An 18,938-nucleotide genomic window follows, 5' to 3' on the forward strand; every position below is an offset into this window, starting at 1 on the left:
CTCCGGGCAAGAATACTGGAGTGGGTTGCCATGCCCTCCTCCAGGGGATCTTCCCGACCCAGGGATCGGGCCCCGGTCTCTCATGTCTCCTGCTTTGGCAGGCAGGTTCTTTGCCACTCGTGCCACCTGGGAAGCCCAGTGGAGAGCTTTGTGTGTGTGTGTGTTGCTTAGTCGTGTCCAGCTCTTTACGACCCCACCCACCAGGCTCCCCTGTCCTTGGGATTCTCCAGGTAGGTTACTGGAGTGGGTTGCCATGGCCTTCTCCAGGGGATCTTCCCAACCCAGGGATCGAACTCAGGTTTCCCACATTGCAGGCAGATTCTTTACCTTCTGAGCCACCAAGGAAGCCCACAGTATAAATGCTCTGTAAATACTAAAGGGTCACGGGGGACCCAGGCCCAGCCCACGGTCAGAATTCTCTACGTTGGTCTCCTTCTAACTCAGGTGTCTCTCCCGTAGACACCCCCGGATTCTCAGAACCCGGTAGCTCCTTCTCGGTGTCCACACAGGGTGGCAGAGATGTGGGCTTGATTCTCTCTCCCCAGGCTTCCCTGCTGAGGCGTGCTGTCCCTCGCTCAGCTATTGGGGAGCTCTTCTCTGAAGAGGGACGGCTTGGCACCTGACGGAGAAACTCTCCAGGCTGATGGTAACCACCAGGGTCACAGAGGTCTCCGGGGCCTTCCTGGACGGTTCTAGCCCTGCAGGTGTGCCGTGTCCTTTGAGACCTTCAGGAAGGAGGTGGCTTCTAGCCCTTCCCTTGGTGACTTGTCCCCAAAGCCAATGATCATCTGCTGTCACAGCCCTTGTTGAGCTAGACCCCTCACCCTGTGGGCCAACGGGGGCGGGTGGGGAGCAGGGACCACTCCAAACTCTGAGCCCTGCTGAGCCCCACCCGCGTTACATGAGCCCCTGGGACTCAGGCCAAGGGGGAGGCCCTGGAGACTGGGGCCCCGGAGCTGGAGAAGCCAAGAACACAGGATGAGTCACCTTTAATGAAGAGTGTTTCTTAAGTAAATGACTTAATAGGGCAGTTACATTCATTAGAGGCGTAATTACGAGGCCTAAGATCAAGTGGAGATGAATGCCGAGTGAGCGGTGGGTGGACTCCAGTGTGGCGTGACCCCGTGGTGCAGGGGAGAAGGTGGTGGAGGCAGCAGGGGAGGGTTGTCCTCACTGCCGCACCCGTGTGCCCTCCCAGCCACCCGGATCCCCGCACTCAGGCTGGGGGGCTGGGGGGCCTCCAGCATAATGAAAGCACAATCATAATAAACAAACACTAATTAAAATGTCATCGAGTGTCCCATTAGACTCTGAGTCAGCCCTGACAAAGCCCCGCCTGACGCGGTGGACGCTCTCCAGGACTAGCTCCCTTTCCTTCTAGAGCTTCCCCAAGACAGAGCGCATCCCCAGCCCATCCTCCCCCAGGCCCCGGAGCAAGTGCCCACCTGTCGCCTGCCTGGTGCCAGCTGAGTGGTCCCTGACCCCAGGTCCCCCACAGACTCAGAGATATTGGAATCAATTACTCCCTGGGCCGTGGAGCAGTCCCCAGACCAGCCTCCAGCTCTCCTCCCCGAGAAGCAGTCTAGTTCCTTCTGCAGCCCCAAGGCAGAGTTTGATTCTATTTCTTCATGGCCCCAGGCAGAGCCTGACATTTAAAAAGATTTCCCAGGATGTGAGGTCACGTTCACCAGTGGTTCTCATTAAAAAAAATTAGCTGGAGAGCTTGTTGGAACCATTTCTCAGGCCCTGCCTCATGCCAGAATTTCTGACTCAGTTGGACTCTGGATTTTGATGTCTCTGAAGGTCACAGGTCATGCCAAGGGTGTTGGTTTGAGGATCCAGGATGCCTCTTCATGGAGGACACTCTTTTGGCCAAGAAGTGATGGACTGGAGAGCTTACATTGTGTGTGTATTCCAGCTGTGTGGACTTCTCTGTCCTTCCCAAGTCAACCCAGACTTGTTCTCCAGATTTCTATACACTCATCACTCTTTACCCTCAAGCTCTGCTTTCCTGTTTGCTCATGTGGTTCCTTCCACCTGGGACGCTCTTCATCTGTGTAAATTCACCCTTGAAGACCCAGACCCAGGCCACATCCCTCACAAAGCCTCCTTGGGACACCCATATAGAGCCACGCTCCCCCCATGAGAACAAAACTCCAGGAACCTAGCGGCGTGTGTCATTTTAAGTTTTCTAGCAACCATATTTTAAAGAGTAAAAGAGGCAGCTGAAATCAATAGTGAGGTTTTTATTTAACCCAAAATTTACTAAATTTTCTCAACACTTGTCAATAAGAATTATTAATGTGCTATTTCCCATCCTGGTTTTTCATGCTCGGTCATCTACATCCAGTTGTCTTTAGAGCGTATCTCAATTCCAGCTAGCCCCTTCCATATGCTGGTAGCCACACGGGCTCATGTGTTGGATGGCATAGATGTAGAAGTAGTTTTTTCTTTGCTGCAAATTCCCTCAGCCCTCTTTCAATACCTCTTTTAGAACACACATCACTTTTCTTGTTTTTATTGCTAGTCTGCTTGCAACTTGAAGGTGAAGGCTGTGTTTTAATGCTGCTGTTGATTTTATTGCCCTAAAGTGCCCGGCACTGGCCTTTCTGTACAATGTGATCAATGCCTTCGAGTTGATGAATGAATATGGAAGCACATGATTATAGGGAAGACAGAGCACCCGTGGAAACACCTGACTCTGAGTGCCTCCCTCCAGTACCCCGTGACGTTTCTCTCCTCCAGTTTGTATGTGGCTGTCAGATCTCCGAAAAGAGAATAAATTCAAGTTTTAGGACCCCCACTCCCATAAAAGTTTCCTGTTTTACTTTGCTCTTCAACTCTGTGTATTAAAAAAAAAAAAAAAATTCCCACCAGGAGGGCCCAGGAAACAGGAAAATAGTTGTGCAGTTGGTTTCGTGTTTGGAGAAGAACAGGCTTCTCACTATCTCCGCGGCACTTGGCGTGAAAGTGGGCTTTGTTGCTGGAGACACTGCTCCCATTCAGGGCCCCGTTCCCCAGCTGCTGAGAGCAGGGCTGTGTTTTGACAGACGGGCCGAATGCAATGCAGACAGTTGTTTTAATTTCCAGCCAGATGCAGACATCACTCACACGGAGCCCGAAACCCAGGAAAGGGAGCGGGGCACTGGACCGTGGCTCTCAGGCCTCCGAGGGCGGGTTGGGAGGGGGAGGGCGCTAGCGGAAGCCCCCCTGGGTGACTGGGGTCAGGGATACCCTGAAGGGCTGAGGGTCCCTGGGCGTGGGGAAGGGCCCACAGGGAGAGCATCCATCAGGCACACGCCAGAAAGGTGCTTCTGGCAGGGATCGCAGGTCACGAGTCAGGGGTCAGTGGGGGCTCCTTAAGGCAGGGTGCTGTCAGCGGCCGGTGGTATGGCTGGAGATTACCTTTGAACCGTCCACGTCATTCAGCAGTCTCAGGGAGAAGTTAGGAGCATCCTGGAAGACAGAGCTGGAAGGACTCAAGCGGCCTTCCTCTGGGTCAGAAGTGTACCTTCCGAAGCCTCCCAGACACACGTCCCCTTGACTCGGCTCACACCTCCCATGGATGGGAGTCCCTGCTAGAACCCCGGTCTGCTGCGTTATTGGACAGCCTTGACGTTCTTCTGTTGAGCTTTCGTGGATCTTTTCACCCCTGGGTCTCACCTCCGCCACAGGGCTGCCCTTCAAACCATGGCAAACCACTTCCGTGTCCCCCTTGAGATTCACCTTCTCTGAGCTAAAGAAACATCCAGGTCTCTCAAGCTGTACTTCAGATGCCAGTGCTGGGTCCCACCCCATCGTGACCACCCTTCTGGGAAGTCTGTCTGGTGAGGCTACACGTCTCCAGGGGCAGGCTGCCCAGCCCTGAACTGGGAACTCCCCAGGGTGGGGCACCTTCGTCTTGACACCACGTCCATTAACGCAGCCTGTGACCCAGTTGGCCCCCAGAGCCGTGCCATCACCCTGTCAGGTCCAATTGGACCTCCAAGTTGAGAGTCCACTCAAACCTGCACACCTGTCGTGCATGAGCTATTTCAAACCAGCTGTCTCCAACCTCCACTTAGAATATCTGCTTTTTTAAACTGAATTTCCAGATTTTACACTTAGGCTTTCTGCATTTCATTTATTTTATTATTAAAGGCAACTCAGGAATGCTTAAAGCTGATCATGTCACTCAGAGGGAAAAGCTTTGTAATTCAGAATGTTAAGATGTGGGGAGAATGAGTCGGTGCAGGGGACACCCAATAGAGAGAAGGAAGGTTTCTGGGGTTGGTACCCAAAACCTCTCACGATCTGACCCCTGGTCACACACACCAGCCGCATCTCTCAGCTCGTTGCATCCAGTGTGCACACCACACTTGAGTTAAGCTGAGCTGAGCCATGATTCCCAGGAGATGCAGTGGTAAGAATCCGCCTGCCAATGCAGGAGACACAAGAGATGCGGGTTTGATCCCTGGGTCGAAAGATCCCGTGAGGAAGGAAATGGCAACCCACTCCAGTATTCTGGCCTGGACAATTCTATGGACAGCGGAGCCTGATGGGCTACAGTCCACGGGGTCGCGAAAGAGTCGGACAGGACTGAGTTCGCATGCACCAACAGCCATGATTACTTTTGCTCATGGTAATCTCTCAGCTAGGAAGGCCCTTCCAGGCATCTGCAGCAGGCCCACTCTTACCCTGACTCTCCCACACTCGGCTGCTGGTCCGTTTTCCAGACAGATTGTGCTGGGTGGCCCCTCCTTTAATGTGCCAAGGCCCCTAGGGCATATACCCATCTCCTGCGATGGATGTTCACCACAATGTAGAGTAGGTCTCAGTTTGTAATTACCGAGTCCCGCGGGCTTCGTGCTCTGCAGGGGGGCAGATCTGTGTCCGATTCGCTGCAGTTTCTCTAGCACACAGCACTGGAGCCTTGACGCAGTGACATCTGATAAATGGTTGCTGGGTGAGCCGTGTTAGACTCCATCCCGAGCCTCTCGGGAGGATGCTGTGAAGGCGTCTCCATCAGACCCTTCATCTCTCTGTCAGAGGCGGAACACTGGGCTGCTGGACCCCAGGTTGTGTTTCTGCTTGACTTCACACGTCCAGTAGGTGGGGAACCTCTCTGCCCTGACACATGAGATCCCATTCCCAGCCTAGCAAATGTTTTTGCAGCCCAGCTGCCTGCAGGCTCAGCCATCGACAGATACCTAGGACATACCGAATGCAAGACTTCAATCTTCTGACCCTTTGCCTGGCCTTAATGTTAACACCCGCTGGGCAGGTAAGGGTGAGTAATGAGCACATAGGCCTGGTTTCTGTCCCAGCATGGCCTCACCCGGAAGCCAGAAAGGGAAGGCTGCCTGCTCTTGGGGGGAGGTCACAGGCTTGAGCTACACACTCCCCGTTTCCCTAGCAAGACGGCATCAGACAGGCAGCTCATCTCTGTTCACATTTAGCCAGACTTTTCAAAGGACGGGAGATTTACTAGAGAAAAGTGAATACAGACATCAGAGAATGGGATAATTGGATCCAGGTGGTGCGTCTGGTTGGCGGTAAAAAGATGGTGCCACTCAGTGCATACTATTTGATAGGAAAAGTTTCTCCTTCTCTCTTTTTATTTATCAGTGTTTTCTTTGCAGGCAGGATGTCTCAGCCCGAGCCCAGCTGAAAGCTCTTCAGAGGCTAGCTGGTGGCACTCAATAGCCTTTCAGCAGACTTAACCATTTCCAGCGTCTTCCCGGAGCAGGCCTGGCCCTCCTGAGGACTTGAGAGCAGGCAGAGAGAGGCTGGAGGGCTTGCTTCCACCCCTGGGGAAGGCCAGAAGCCTGAGAGCTGTTAGCTGTGCCTGCCTCGTGCAGGGGAAACAGATGAGAACACCGAAGGACCGATTCAGCCCTGTTGTCTCCTCTCTAGGCGTGGTGGCAGTGCAAGTGTGCACACGCGCGTGTGTGTTAGTCACTCAATCGTGTCCGACTCTTTGAGACCCCATGAACTGTAGCCCACCAAGCTCCTCTGTCCATGGACGTCTCCAGGCAAGAATACTGGAGTGGGTAGCCTATCCCTGCTCCAGAGGATCTTCCCGACCCAGGGATGGAACTCTGGTCTCCTGCATCGCAGGCAGATTCTTTCCCATTTGAGCTACAGTGGTTAGGTGTAACTGAGTCTGAACACACCGTCCGGAGGCATCACTCCCTGATCTAACCTGCTGTCTTTTCCCTCTCGGCCAGATCACCAGGGTCCCCGTGGAATCCTGTGAGCAGTACACGACCTGCGGGGAGTGCCTGAGCTCGGGGGACCCTCACTGTGGCTGGTGTGCCCTGCACAACATGTAAGTTTGGCACAGTCTGGAAAAAAACACCTGGAATGCAGAAGACCAGGTACTTTCCTGGGACTGTTGATGAGGGATGTGACCTCAGTTTGCAGGGAGAGAGGAATTTCCCTCTGCTGAGCAGTAATTCTAATCGCAGTCAGAGTGCTGAAAGCAAAGAAGAGAGGCTGTAAGTGCCTTCTTTCCAAGGGCAGTGCCTCTGTGGTCTCACCTCCAAAACCCGACCCCTACTCCCTCCATCTCTGGCCAGCTGCTCTGAAGTCTGCGCCTTTGCTACAGGGAAGGCTAGTGGTGTTGGAAGAACTTGCAAGGGAGTTTGAAGTGTCTCTAGATTGTAGCCTGAACAAGGCACCTCATTCCTGGAGTCTGGACTCCAGTGAGAGGCCGTGTGACCCGGCATGGTCCACTGACAACCCTGGGCCTCCTTTTCCCCATCACCAGAAAGGGATAATGCCTACCTCGCAGGTGAACCGTGAGGATTAAATGCTAAATAAATGCTTTGGCAGTAAGGAAGCTCAGGATAAGCTACACAAGTCAAAATGATGATCATGGACTCGGAACCCTTGGGAGGACCCTTCTGGCCTCGTCAGTCAGTCCCTGGTTCCAAGAAGCCTACATCTTACTCCAACTGGCCTCGAATCCCTATTCAGATACACCCCCTGCCACTGAATACCAGCCCAATGGAAATGCAAAATCGCACGTAAACTTCCTAACTCCAAGAGCCCCAGAGGGAGAGCAGAGGGAAGAAACTCCAAAGACAGAGGGGGAGGCGGCTGGCTAGGAATTCTGCTCCCCAGCGGCCTAGGAAACTCCAGGGCTCCTTGCCAGCCAGCAGAGCACCCCCACGAGAAGTGCCGGTTTAGGGTGGGGGCGGAGGCGGAGGGCCAGAGTTCAGGGTCCTGCACAATCGCTCTTGGCTTCCAGCCTCCGCAGCAGGTGTTGGAAGGGCTATGCAGGGAGAGAGCGAAGCAGGCGCCTCACAGATGCAAAATCCGGACTGGATTGGCGCCCACACATCCTGGGTTCCCGGCTTAGATTCGGAGGTAAGGGGCTCCTCAGAAAAGTTTTTGCCAGAAATGCCCTCACTAGAACCCAGACAGAGTGGTACCATGTGGGTCAGACAAATGGTAGAGATACTGATGGCACCCCCGCTGGGCCCCAGGAATGCCAGAAAGGGAAAAGTGAAGTCATGCAGTCGTGTCCGACTCTTTGTGACCCCGTGGACCATAGCCCACCAGGCTCCTCGGTCCATGGGATTTTCCAGGCAAGAGTACTGGAGTGCGTTGCCATTTCCTTCTCCAGGGGATCTTCCCGACCCAGGAATTGAACCTGGGTCTCCAGCATTGAGAGGTGGCTACAATTGGGATTCCCGTCAGTGAGGCTGGCCCTACAGCCAGCAGGCTGTCTTTCCTCACGAGGGTTTCTCCCTCCACGGAACCTGACAGCCACCCCCAGCTCCTTGCAGTGGCCTGGGTCACCTGGCCCCCTCACTGGGCGGTGGACAGGTCCAGCCATACCACCTGCTCCCTGCTCCTCCCTGCCAATCTGGCCACGATGTCTGAATCTGCCAGAGGCCCCAGACCACCCATCCTCCTCCTGGGCCAGATCAGCGGGGGAGCTGACTTAGAATGACTGCAGAAAGGGTCTCAGGTTTCCTCTACGCTCTGAGCCCCTCCCCTGTCATCAAGGCCCAGGGATGCACTGCTCCTTCCAACAGCTCAGTTTGCCTCTTGTACCACGTGGGGATCAAGCCTTTCCTGTTTCACCTGGACTTTTCCCTTCTCCTGGCCCGTCTCATCTTCGGCCCCTCGGGCACTGCCCACCCACCTGCTGTCCCCTTGCCTGGGTGACAGGACCGAGCGGAGGGACCACCTCCAGCAGCCCGGCCCACGCGCTGGATTTGAGCAGAGGCAGAGGGCTGAGGGCGGTAGCTCAAGAGCCGCTGGGTCCAGGGATGGGGGGCGGAGTGGATCTGAAACCCTCCTGTCTCTTCTGTAGGCCTTGCTCTTGCGAGTGTGTTATTGTCTCAGAGGCTATTTATCTCTGTTGGGGCTGTTGCCATAAATAGTATGATAAAAAAGAGCCATTTCAGTGAGTCAATGAGATAAAGGCTCCAGTCAAGAGCTCACTTTAGAGCTATCTTAAGGATTCACTTAAACCTCCATAATTCTTTCCTTTGACAGCATTCATATTTAGATCCATTATGTGCGTGGCAAGGAAGGGTTGGGGGGAGGGACTTTGTGGGGAGTTCGGTGGGAATCTCTGCTGGGTCGTGGACTCTTGTCGCATCCCCGGAGGGGGCGCTTTGGTCAGAGAAGTGCCAGCCCTGGAGCATGTTCCCAGGGGTTCCCTGCGTGCAGGGGTCACAGTGCCCACCTGCTGCTGTGGCCCTGGACGCCAAGGACCAGAGATGAAGGTGGGGGACGAAGCCACCACACGCGCTTCCTGACAGAGGCAACCCTGCCCGCGCATCCCCGTCTGTGTCTGTGTTTCACAAACATTTATTGAAAATAAGCCATGTGGCAGGTGGAATATCTCAATGAATAAAACATGGCCCCTGCCTTCAAAGAGCCGGGAATCCAGCCACAAGGTCACACGCACACTATCCCACACAGCTAAGACCCTGTCCAGGGTTTTACATGTCCCTGGGGGGGAATAATAATAATATCCATAGCCATCATCATTAATATTTTTCTTAGTAGGGCCAAGAACAGGCCATTTTCCAAACACTAATTCTTTTAATACTTACACCAGGCCTGTGAGATATAGTATTATCATTGGGCCCAGCATTTTACAGCTGGGGGAGCTGACACGTGGGGACTTCCAGGAACTTGCCCAATGGGACCACAGCTAGTAGGCTGGAGATCTGGGTTAGAACCCAAGCAGCCTGGCCCCAGAGTTCACATTCTGTGCCTTTTGCCTGATACTTCTTCTGTTCCCCAACCTTCCCTCCCTCACTCACAGAGCTTCCCATAAAGATGCTGTCTATACGAGCTATTCTTTATGTCTGAACTGCATCTCTCATTTGGGAGGGGGGGCGTTGATCCCACATCTCTTAGTCTGTCCTCTTTTTAAATAATCTTCTCAATTGTTTCTTATTACTTTTGGCTGTCCCGGGTCTCTGTTGCTGAGCAGGCTTTTCTCTCGCTGCAGAGCACGGGCTCTGAGGTGCGTGGGCTTCAGTAGGTGCAGCTCCGGGGCTCTAGAACACAGGCTCTGGAGTTGTGGTGCCCGGGCTTAGTTGCTCCACAGCATGAGGGATCTTCCCGAATCAGGGGTTGAACCTGTGTCTCCTGTATTGGCAAGCAGATCTGTTGCAGGAAGGGGGACCCCTTCCAGGGCCCAAAACTGGGCTTTTGTCTAACACTCAGAAATGAATTGCCCAAGGAGATACACATGTTGACAAAGCAAGACACTTTATTGGAAAGGCCGCTGGGCAGACAGCAGGAGGGTGAGGGAACCCAGGAGAACTGCTCCGCCACGTGGCTCGCAGTCTCTGGTTTTACGGTGATGGGATTAGTTTCCGGGTTGTCTTTAGCCCATCATTCTGGTGGTGCACGCCTTGTTCAGCCAAGATGGATGCCAGCGAGGAGGATTCTGGGAGGAGGTCAGACCTGTGGTGTCTCCTTTTGACCTTTCCCGAACTCTTCCGGTGGGCGGTGGCTTCTCAGTTCCGTGTTCCTCACCAGGACCTCCTGTCATAAAACAACTCATGCCAGCGGTGACTGCGGTGGCCGGCCAGGGTGGCGGTTTCAGTCAGTGTGCGTCCCCCAACAGAGTCTTTCCCACCGAGCCACCAGGGAAGCCCCTCCCTTAGTCTGTCTTTGACCGCAGTAGAGACCACCTGGGAGTCACCGAGCCCCCTGGGAGAAGTGACGCTCGTCCTGAGGAGGCGGACACGGGCCGCAGAGCCCCCTCCTCACCCCTGTGCGTCTGTGGCAGGTGTTCCCGCAGGGACCGGTGCCAGCGGGCCTGGGAGCCCAACCGATTTGCCGCCAGCATCAGCCAGTGCGTGAGGCTCGAGGCGCACCCCAGCAGCATCTCCGTGTCTGAGCACAGCCGGCTGGTGAGTGAGCCCCTGCGGGGCCTGGGGGCGGGGCACAGCGCGCACAAGCGTGGGTGTGTTCCTTTAACTCCAGCACAGTGTAAGCCGATCGGACTTGACGCGCTCCGAGGACATTTTAGAGGAAAACTACGGTAACGCCTGTCCTTACTCAGGACCCAGTCATTCGCCCCACTCCTTGCAGATCCATCACCCATTGATCTGGTTTGTAAATCTACATTTTGCATTTAGCAGCAAGCCTCTGCAACATCATGCAATCCCATCCCATTCTGTGGTGTATGATAGAGATTTCAAGGGACCACCTGGTAGAGTTGCTCACAGGAACTTGGAGTTGCCTTTGTACATGTATGTGAGAGAGAGACAGACAGACAGATGGACAGACAGACACAGAGAGACTGAGGCTTAATTCACAGGGTGTGCGGAAAGAGAATATTAAAGAGAAGACAGCAGTCCTTCACCACCTGTCGAGGTGCAACCCCAAATATTCCGCGTCCTCAGGCCTGCGCAGTTATTTCCTTCTGGAGGTTTTATGGGCATTCACGAATGCTAATTAGTTAATGAACCTTCCAAGACTTGTGTTCATTCATCCCCACCGGGAGGTTTTGGCTCCCACAGAGCTGAGGGAACAAACAGCAGAGTTTGTACCTAAGTCTCTCGGCCCCATGGAAACGAAACTGGGGCAGAGATTCAGCGGCAGACAAATGTATGGAAAGGCTAGGTGATGGCCACTGGGGCTGAGAAAGCCCTCCAGGCATCATGGGAGGACAAAGTGAGACCTCCCTCCCTCAGGACTCGCTTCTCGGAGGACACGGGGTGTTGTCACCGCGAACCCCCATGGGCACTCCCCACTGGGAGTCACGTTTCTCACCTCTGGTTTCCAATACCACTTAGATATATTGTTGTCATTTAGTACAAACCCACTTCCAAGGGCACGCAATTCAGAGTGGTGTTTTGCTATTAAATGGTTTCTCGATCGTTCTTCTGACAGTCTGTGATGTTTTTACCATTCAGAGGAGGATATTCAAACTTAAAAAGCCTGCAGACCACTGGCCTGCCTCCCTGGAAGCCTAGGGAACCACAGACATCATCCAGGGCATTGGTGTCCACTTCCTGCCTTTCTCTGATCCCCTAAGCGCCTTGTGAGGCAACTGCCCTGCTCTCAGGGAACACTCAGTGGGCAAAGAGCCAGAGGCCAACCGAGAATAGAAGCCCACCACCTTGGCGACCGAGAATAGAAGCCCACCACCTTGGTAGCCAGCCCCTGCATGACAGCCAGGGTGGGGAGCCAGCCAAATGGTAAACTCCTTATAAACCTCCAGGCTGGTGGCACGTGTTCTCCTATGAACCGGAGCTAAGGCTTATTTGTGATGAGTCCAACTCTGACTGGCTTTTTTCAAGTTTTCATGGTTTCATGTCAAAATGAGCTCAGGCTGAGATGGGTTTTGGGACCTTCCCTCACCCCTACCATCCCTTCCTCTCCCCTCAGTGCTTTATGATTCTGGACAAGACTGAAGAGTAATATTAATAATAAAGACCACTGATCCTGCATCACCCCTTGCAGTGCTACGGTAAAGGCTCTGGGTCAAAGCTAGAAGGTCTCCTGGACCGACATCTTCTTCCTAGATGAGGTCCAGGGAGAGGAGTGAGCAAGTGGACAGTGGCAGGGCCAGGCCTGGAGCCCAGGTCCCCCGAGCCCTGCGGGGTCTTCCCACAGCATCGTCTCTCTGCTCCACCCACAGCTCAGCCTGGTTGTGAGCGATGCCCCCGATCTGTCTGTGGGCATCTCCTGTGCCTTTGGGAACCTGACGGAGGTAGAGGGACAAGTATCTGGGAGCCAGGTCATCTGCATCTCACCGGGACCCAAGGATGTGCCTGTCATCCCTCTGGATCAGGGTAAGAAGCCTCTGCAGTGAGCGTCAAATGCTCGGAGCTGCTTGATCAGGCTGGCCCAGAGTAGGGGACCCAGGAGACAGGGTGGCAAGTGCCAGCACAGACCGACTGACGGCTGCCAGACTAGGTCTTCTTACGCCAGACTCTAATTTGACTTATAAATCCATTTAAGTTTGAAAGCAAACTGTCATGCCCCAAGGACATTTCAGGAAGAGGGAGGTCCCTGTCTCCCACTTGGGTTAAGCCTGCACAGTGTGCATAAGAGTTTTTCCAGACTTCCCTTTCCTTCAAGGAACGTCAGTGGCTTCAGCCAGTGGTTTTTAGTAGGTTCTCTCTGTAGAACTGGGGGCCTTTAGGGCTTTTGACCTGATATATATATATATTTTTTTTTAAGTTTTATTTTTATATTGGTGACCTGATATTTCTGACAGTCTTTCAGTAACTGAACATATTCGACCTAGGCAGGGGACTCTACAGGGTCTGATCTGTCACCTCCTCCCTAAGAGGGGGACCTAGGGTGACTGGGTCTCAGTGATGGGCTGGTCATCAGAAGGATGAAAGGGACTCTTGGAAGAGGACTCAGGAAGGCTCCGTCTGCCATCACTGCCCCATGGGAGCCCCGGAGTGGCTGAATGATTTAGCCCCCAGCCTCTCCACTGGGCTCCCAGCTTGTAACTTTCTCCTTCCGCCCCCCCCCCCCCCCCCGCTTTTTTTTTTCAGACTGGTTTGGGCTAGAGCTGCAGCTGAGATCCAAGGAGACGGGGAAGATATTCGTCAGCACTGAGTTCAAGTTCTACAACTGCAGCGCCCACCAACTGTAAGCACGCCCCTAGCGCGAGCCGGCGTTCAGTGCCAGAGCGGGAAGAGCACTAGGCCAGTGCCCTCCCTTAGAGATGAGGTCGGGGAGACTGGCGAGCAAGCAGGTCATGGCAGGGCCAGGCCAGGAGCCGACTTGCCCCGGGTCTGGATGCGTGTGTGGGGGGGAGTTTCCTAAGTTCCCACAGGACAAGAACTTGTCACCACCCAGTCTCCCGATCAGACGTGGCACTTTGTCTAGAACAGCGTAAAGTGCCCCCTAAATATTTCAGTTATATTCGGTTTATTCAGTTATACCAAACCGAATGGCATTCGCTGTCCACAGCCTCTGATCTCATTCAGTCTCCCTTGCACCACACCCTACCCTCAACTCTCAAGCTAAGAGTTAAAAAGGGTTTGAAGTAAAAATAGAAGTCACGGCCCAGGAGCCCGAAGGAAAGTCCTCCCTTTTATGCCAGCGGGTGGTGGCTTTGAATGTGGAGATCGACAGCCAGCGAAACGTAGCCACATCATCCATGGGCACATGAAGAGGGACTCAGAGATGACAGCCTCAGAGGAAGGGGCAAGGCTGGGGAAATGGCCTCACCCAGCGCCCAAATAAAGGACCTGGGCTGGGACACAGCAAGGAGGCTTTCAACTCTACTGACGTCCACACTGAGCCTTCAACTTTTCAAGGAGGAAGTGAAAACCAGACCCAACCATCGGTCCCCAGAGGGGCTTAGGTGCTGCCCATCTGACTTCACCAGCCACGTCCAGCGGCTGAGTGCCATGGCTGTGAGTTCTTACAGCTATGCAGGAAGCTGGGCACACTTCATAAGTAAAAATTGGGGCCAGGAGTGGAGGAGAGAGACCCATACTTAGTTTCTGCCGGTCTTCTCTTGAAGGGAAACTGAGACTCTTTCCACGTCATCTGGAAACTCATGTGCTGTTTGATTTAGAAAAAGAGAAATCGGGGTCTCTATAATAGGGCCACGTAAGGGCCATATGACCTTGGTCATAGGCAAGAGCAGAGGTCAACCAAGAGCTCCAGGCCGGAGGGAGAAGCGCCTGGGAACGTTCTGTGGCCCCATCCTTCCTGTTGCCCAGGACAGGATCCACCTGAGCACTCCAGGGGCGTCAAGTCTGAGGGTCCAGGCTGTGGCCACGATGGGCCCAGCAATCCATGTGGGGAAAGGGTCTGTTAGCAGCTAAGCCCTAAAGGAAACTTTAAGCCGTAAAAATAGACAAATGAGCTTCGTTCATCTCCCCTTTTCTGATCTGGATTTTCATGATGAGAATCATCTGCTGGAGTTCTCGGGTCTCCAGAGTAGCTAAGGAAGGAGACGTCGCTTGGATCCATTCAGGACAAATCAATAGATATGCCGAGAAAGACAGAACAAGTGATAGAAAGTGGCCTGGGAGGAGCCAAGGCAAGGCGGTATGTGGCAGGAGCTGAACCAGATAAAATCGCCCCCCAAGCCCTGCGTCCAATCCCAGCTAACCCTGTTTTGGGAACTGTGAGCATCTTGGAGTGGGAACTCCCCAACCTCCCTCTCACGCTCCAGCACAGTGGTGATGGAACGCATTGCTTGTGAGGACGTCCTCACCTCCACGACACCCGGTGTGATGTCACCACTCTCAACCATGGCAGTGGAGATGCTATCACGGGCAGCAAGTTTTAGCAGAAAGAAAAGCAAGTATCTTTGACCTTTTATTGCCACGCACTGTCTTATCCGTCCACTTACAAATCACAGGATCACGTTCAAGCCTCTCCTTTTACTATGGTAAACTAAGGCCCAGAGGGGACAGGTGCTCCATTGGAGGCCACCAGATTAGCAGGTGGACAAGCCTGTTCTCGAAGAACCCTGATCTCATCATCCTTGATCCATTTTTGTGATTTACTTGCTGAATCGTAAGATGTGAGGAAGACCCAATCCATCTGGCCCAAGTTCAGGAACGAAATAACTACGGGCATATCTAGAAGGGGATGAAAATATCCGGCATGGGGAAGAAGTGTCGATGGGATAACGCGCCTGGTCCTTATAAACCAACGGGCCCTGGATCAAGCCCCATCCTCCCAAATGCCATTAGAGCCCCAGCAGGTGGCGCCAGTTTGCAGACCTGGCCATGTGCCTGCCAGGTTGGTCCAGAGGCGACAAGACTGGACTAGGGGATCTGGCAAGGAGCGAGTAGGAAAACTCCACCGGCCAAACCTATTTCCCTGATGGTGGTCTGACCGCACACAGGGAACCTAGATGATACACACAGAATGCAGGGGAAACCAGAGGCAAAGAGGCGCTCTACCTGGCGAGAAAGGCAGGAGCCACGCACAGCCTGTGGCTACCATGTCTGGCTACTTGGAGGGGGTGACAGAGTTATCAGTTGATACCATTCACTCCACTCAAACTCCAAAACACAGGTGATATGAACCACCTGTGAACACTCAAATATGGTTTAAGAGCTTGAAGTAACAGGTAAGTTAAGCCCCTAAAGATAATACATTTAGCATTGTATTTTTTAAAACCACGTCATGTACGTTATCTCGTTTGGCACAAAACATCCCTGTGGAGTGGACAGAAAAGTTTCCGTACAGACGGATGAAGAAATTCTGGTTCAGCAGGTGAAGTGACTTACTCGGGGCAGCCATAATGGCAGGGCCAGAGGCAAAACGGGAACCAGGTCAGCCCAGTTCCTATCCCTGCTCTCCTTGGGCTGTTCCATCCTATAAGTGGTGCTAGGCTGGCAAATGTTTAGCTATCAGAAATCAGGGGGAAAAATTTAGTAGGTGGCATTTTCCAATTGCTATGGCATAAATACTCCCTCTGTGGCTCGTTTCAAGCTGCTATCATGTCGATGACCCGCTTGCAACATTCCTGAAAATATGAATAATTGGCTGTCATGAGCTGAAACAGACCAGCTCTAGCACTCCACTGCTTTCGGAGACATTATTCCCACTCTGGACACATTTCTCCCTCAATTTTCTGGCCCCCTGGTCCCCTGAGCATCTTAGAGGGAGAGGCCACAATTTCAGGGCTGGGGAAATTGTGAGCGCGAGACTCGGGTGACAGACTTACGTCACGGTGCGTGGGCTCCCTGGCCCCCTCCCCTGCCCTGTGTGCTCTCCTCTCTCTGCCTCTTACTGTCTGTGTCTTTGCAGGTGCCTGTCCTGTGTCAACAGCGCCTTCCGCTGCCATTGGTGCAAATACCGAAACCTCTGTACTCATGACCCCACCACCTGCTCCTTCCAGGAGGGTCGGATCAACATTTCAGAGGTAAGCAGGGCTCAGCCTGGCACGGCAACATCCCCAGTAGATCTAAGCAGACCTCCCTTTTCAGATGGCCAGTCCGACAGCTTGGCCATCTCCTTGCCCTGGTCCATGTTGGGCTTCTTCCAGAGAGGTTAGAAAGCCCTGGTATTATAAAGCTCCCCCACCCCAAAAAAAGGCAGCAAATACTCCCGAGAAGAAGTGCGCTGTATTTGCTAGACTCCTGGAATTGTATTCATTCAAAAGTTCGAGGGGAGCTGAGGGCTGAGACTGAAAGCTCAGGGGAAACATATCCAACCAAACAGACTCCACGGTCTAGAAGAGCGTAGAGAATGGCATTTGTTCTCTGAGTTTTAAGCCCTCTGCTTGGCTGCAGACATGGTCTAGTTCAATAGCACATTCACTGTCAACCACTCTTTCATGCCAGCCTCTCTTCCTAGGCTAAAATTCAATGATTCTTTGACTCTTTTGTAGGACTGAGTAGGTAGCCTTACAGAAGAGAGAGGCAGTCCACTGGAGAAAAGAGCCCAGGCTTGCTAAAGCCACATGTCATGATCCACTCGATGTGCCATCGCTAAGACCGGTTCCACCCTTGTTATCAACACAGGGAGATAATAAATTGCTTATCTTTCCAATAAATAATCCCACCCAGTGATGCTTCCTTGAGGTTCACTTTCTTACAAGCTCACAGCAGGCCTTAGGACAACGAAGCCTGCTGGGTCAATGTCCTTTTCTGATATCTAATGTTTTCCATGCCCCAGGGTGATCAGTAGTTGGGTTTGAACAACTATAGAGACCTTACGTATTCCCACAAATACACATGTGCGTGAATATACATCCCCATCTCGTTCTACCTTTTAGGAAATCCATAAATGTAAATAAGTGACTGTGTAGCATGTACAAATATTGCTGTGACCTTTATCTGTCTCCCTCTTACACTAGACTGAAGAAGTGAAGTCGCTCAGTCGTGTCCGACTCTTTGTGACCCCATGGACTGTAGCCTGCCAGGCTCCTCTGTCCATGGGATTTTCCAGACAAGAATACTGGAGTGGGTTGCCATTTCACTACAACCTCCTTAAAGGCAGGAGTTTCCTCAGGGCCTTTTTCAGTGAAAGTTTGTAGCACGCATGCGTGAAAGCATAGAGGAATCAATGACCACTGTAACCAAACGTCATTGATAGGAAGTGTTCCTTGGAGCTCCTTGTCTAAGATTTCAAGAAAGTTTCTTGTCTCTCCTAATCAAGGTAGAAGTAACAGTTACTTCCAAGAAAGAGCACCTTGATTGACATGATCATGTTGTACAGTTAATTTTTTTTTAATTAGAGGATAATTGCTTTACAATGTTGTGTTGGTTTCTACTGTAGAAAAATATGAATCAGCCATTCAGTTCAATTCAGTCACTCAGTCGTGTCCAACTCTTTGAGACCCCATGGACTGCAGCACGCCAGGCCTCCCTGTCCATCACCAACTCCTGGGGTTTACTCAAACTCATGAGCCATTGAGTTGGTGATGCTATCCAATCATCTCATCCTCTGTCATCCCCTTCTCCTCCCGCCTTCAATCCCAGCATCAGGGTCTTTTCAAATAAGTCAGTTCTTTGCATCAGGTGGCCAAAGTATTGGAGTTTCAGCTTCAGCACCAGTCCTTCTAATGAATAGTAAGGACTGATCTCCTTTAGGATGGACTGGTTGGATCTCCTTGCAGTCCAAGGGACTCTCAAGAGTCTTCTCCAACACCACAGTTCAAAAGCATCAATTCTTCGACGCTCAGCTTTCTTCACAGTCCAACTCTCACATCCATACATGACTACTGGAAAAACCATAGCTTTGACTACACGGACCTTTGTTGGCAAAGTAATGTCTTTGTTTTTTAACATGGTGTGTAGGCTGGTCATAACTTTTCTTCCAAGGAGTAAGCATCTTTTAATTTCATGGCTGCAGTCACCATCTGCAATGATTTGGGAGCCCAAAAAAATAAAGTCTGTCACTGTTTCCACTGTTTTCTCATCTATTTGCCATGAAGTGATGGGACCAGATGCCATGATCTTAGTTTTCTGAATGCTGAGTGTTAAGCCAACTTTTTAACTCTCCTCTTTCACGTTCATCAAGAGGCTCTTTAGTTCCTCTTCACTTTCTCCCATAATGGTGGTGTTACCTGCATATCTGAGGTTATTGATATTTCTCCCGGCAATCTTGATTCCAGCTTGTGTTTCTTCCAGTCCAGCATTTCTCATGATGGACTCTGCATATAAGTTAAATAAGCAAGGTGACAATATACAGCCTTGACGTACTCCTTCTCCTATTTGGAACCAGTCTGTTGTTCCATGTCCAGTTCTAACTGCTGCTTCCTGACCTGTTAAGTGTCCCTATATCCCCTCCCCTTGAGCCTCCTTCTACTCCACCCGCCCAGCCCTCCAGGTATCACAGAGCACCAGGCTGAGCTGCCTGTGTTATATAGCAACTTCCCACGAGCTGGCCATTTGACACACGGCAGCGTAGATATTTCGGCACTGCTCTCTCTGTTCATCCCAGCCTCTCCTCCTCCTGACGTGTCCACAAGTCCGCGCTCTGTGTCTGCGTCTCTATCCTTGCCCTGCGGATAGGCTCATCAGTGT

General features: G+C 52.4%; 1 protein-coding gene across 2 annotated transcripts in view; it reads left to right on the plus strand.

Annotated features, from left to right (window-relative positions):
• The window catches only part of PLXNA2 (plexin A2), a 236,939-nt gene that overhangs the window by 141,451 nt on the left and 76,550 nt on the right, over positions 1–18,938 (plus strand). Inside the window, exons 5-10 of one of the 2 annotated variants that reach the window (XM_055583110.1) lie at positions 6,210–6,310; positions 10,253–10,376; positions 12,113–12,266; positions 12,984–13,080; positions 16,216–16,330; positions 16,799–16,977. In XM_055583110.1, the coding sequence (XP_055439085.1) occupies positions 6,210–6,310; positions 10,253–10,376; positions 12,113–12,266; positions 12,984–13,080; positions 16,216–16,330; positions 16,799–16,804 (597 nt within the window). In that variant the 3' untranslated portion in view covers positions 16,805–16,977. Of the gene's footprint in view, positions 1–6,209; positions 6,311–10,252; positions 10,377–12,112; positions 12,267–12,983; positions 13,081–16,215; positions 16,331–16,798; positions 16,978–18,938 lie in introns of those variants that run through there. The other variant, XM_055583109.1, reaches the window with a different exon arrangement.

The sequence above is a fragment of the Bubalus kerabau genome, chromosome 5 (assembly GCF_029407905.1).
Source record: "Bubalus kerabau isolate K-KA32 ecotype Philippines breed swamp buffalo chromosome 5, PCC_UOA_SB_1v2, whole genome shotgun sequence".
Classification (NCBI taxonomy): Eukaryota; Metazoa; Chordata; class Mammalia; order Artiodactyla; family Bovidae; genus Bubalus; species Bubalus kerabau.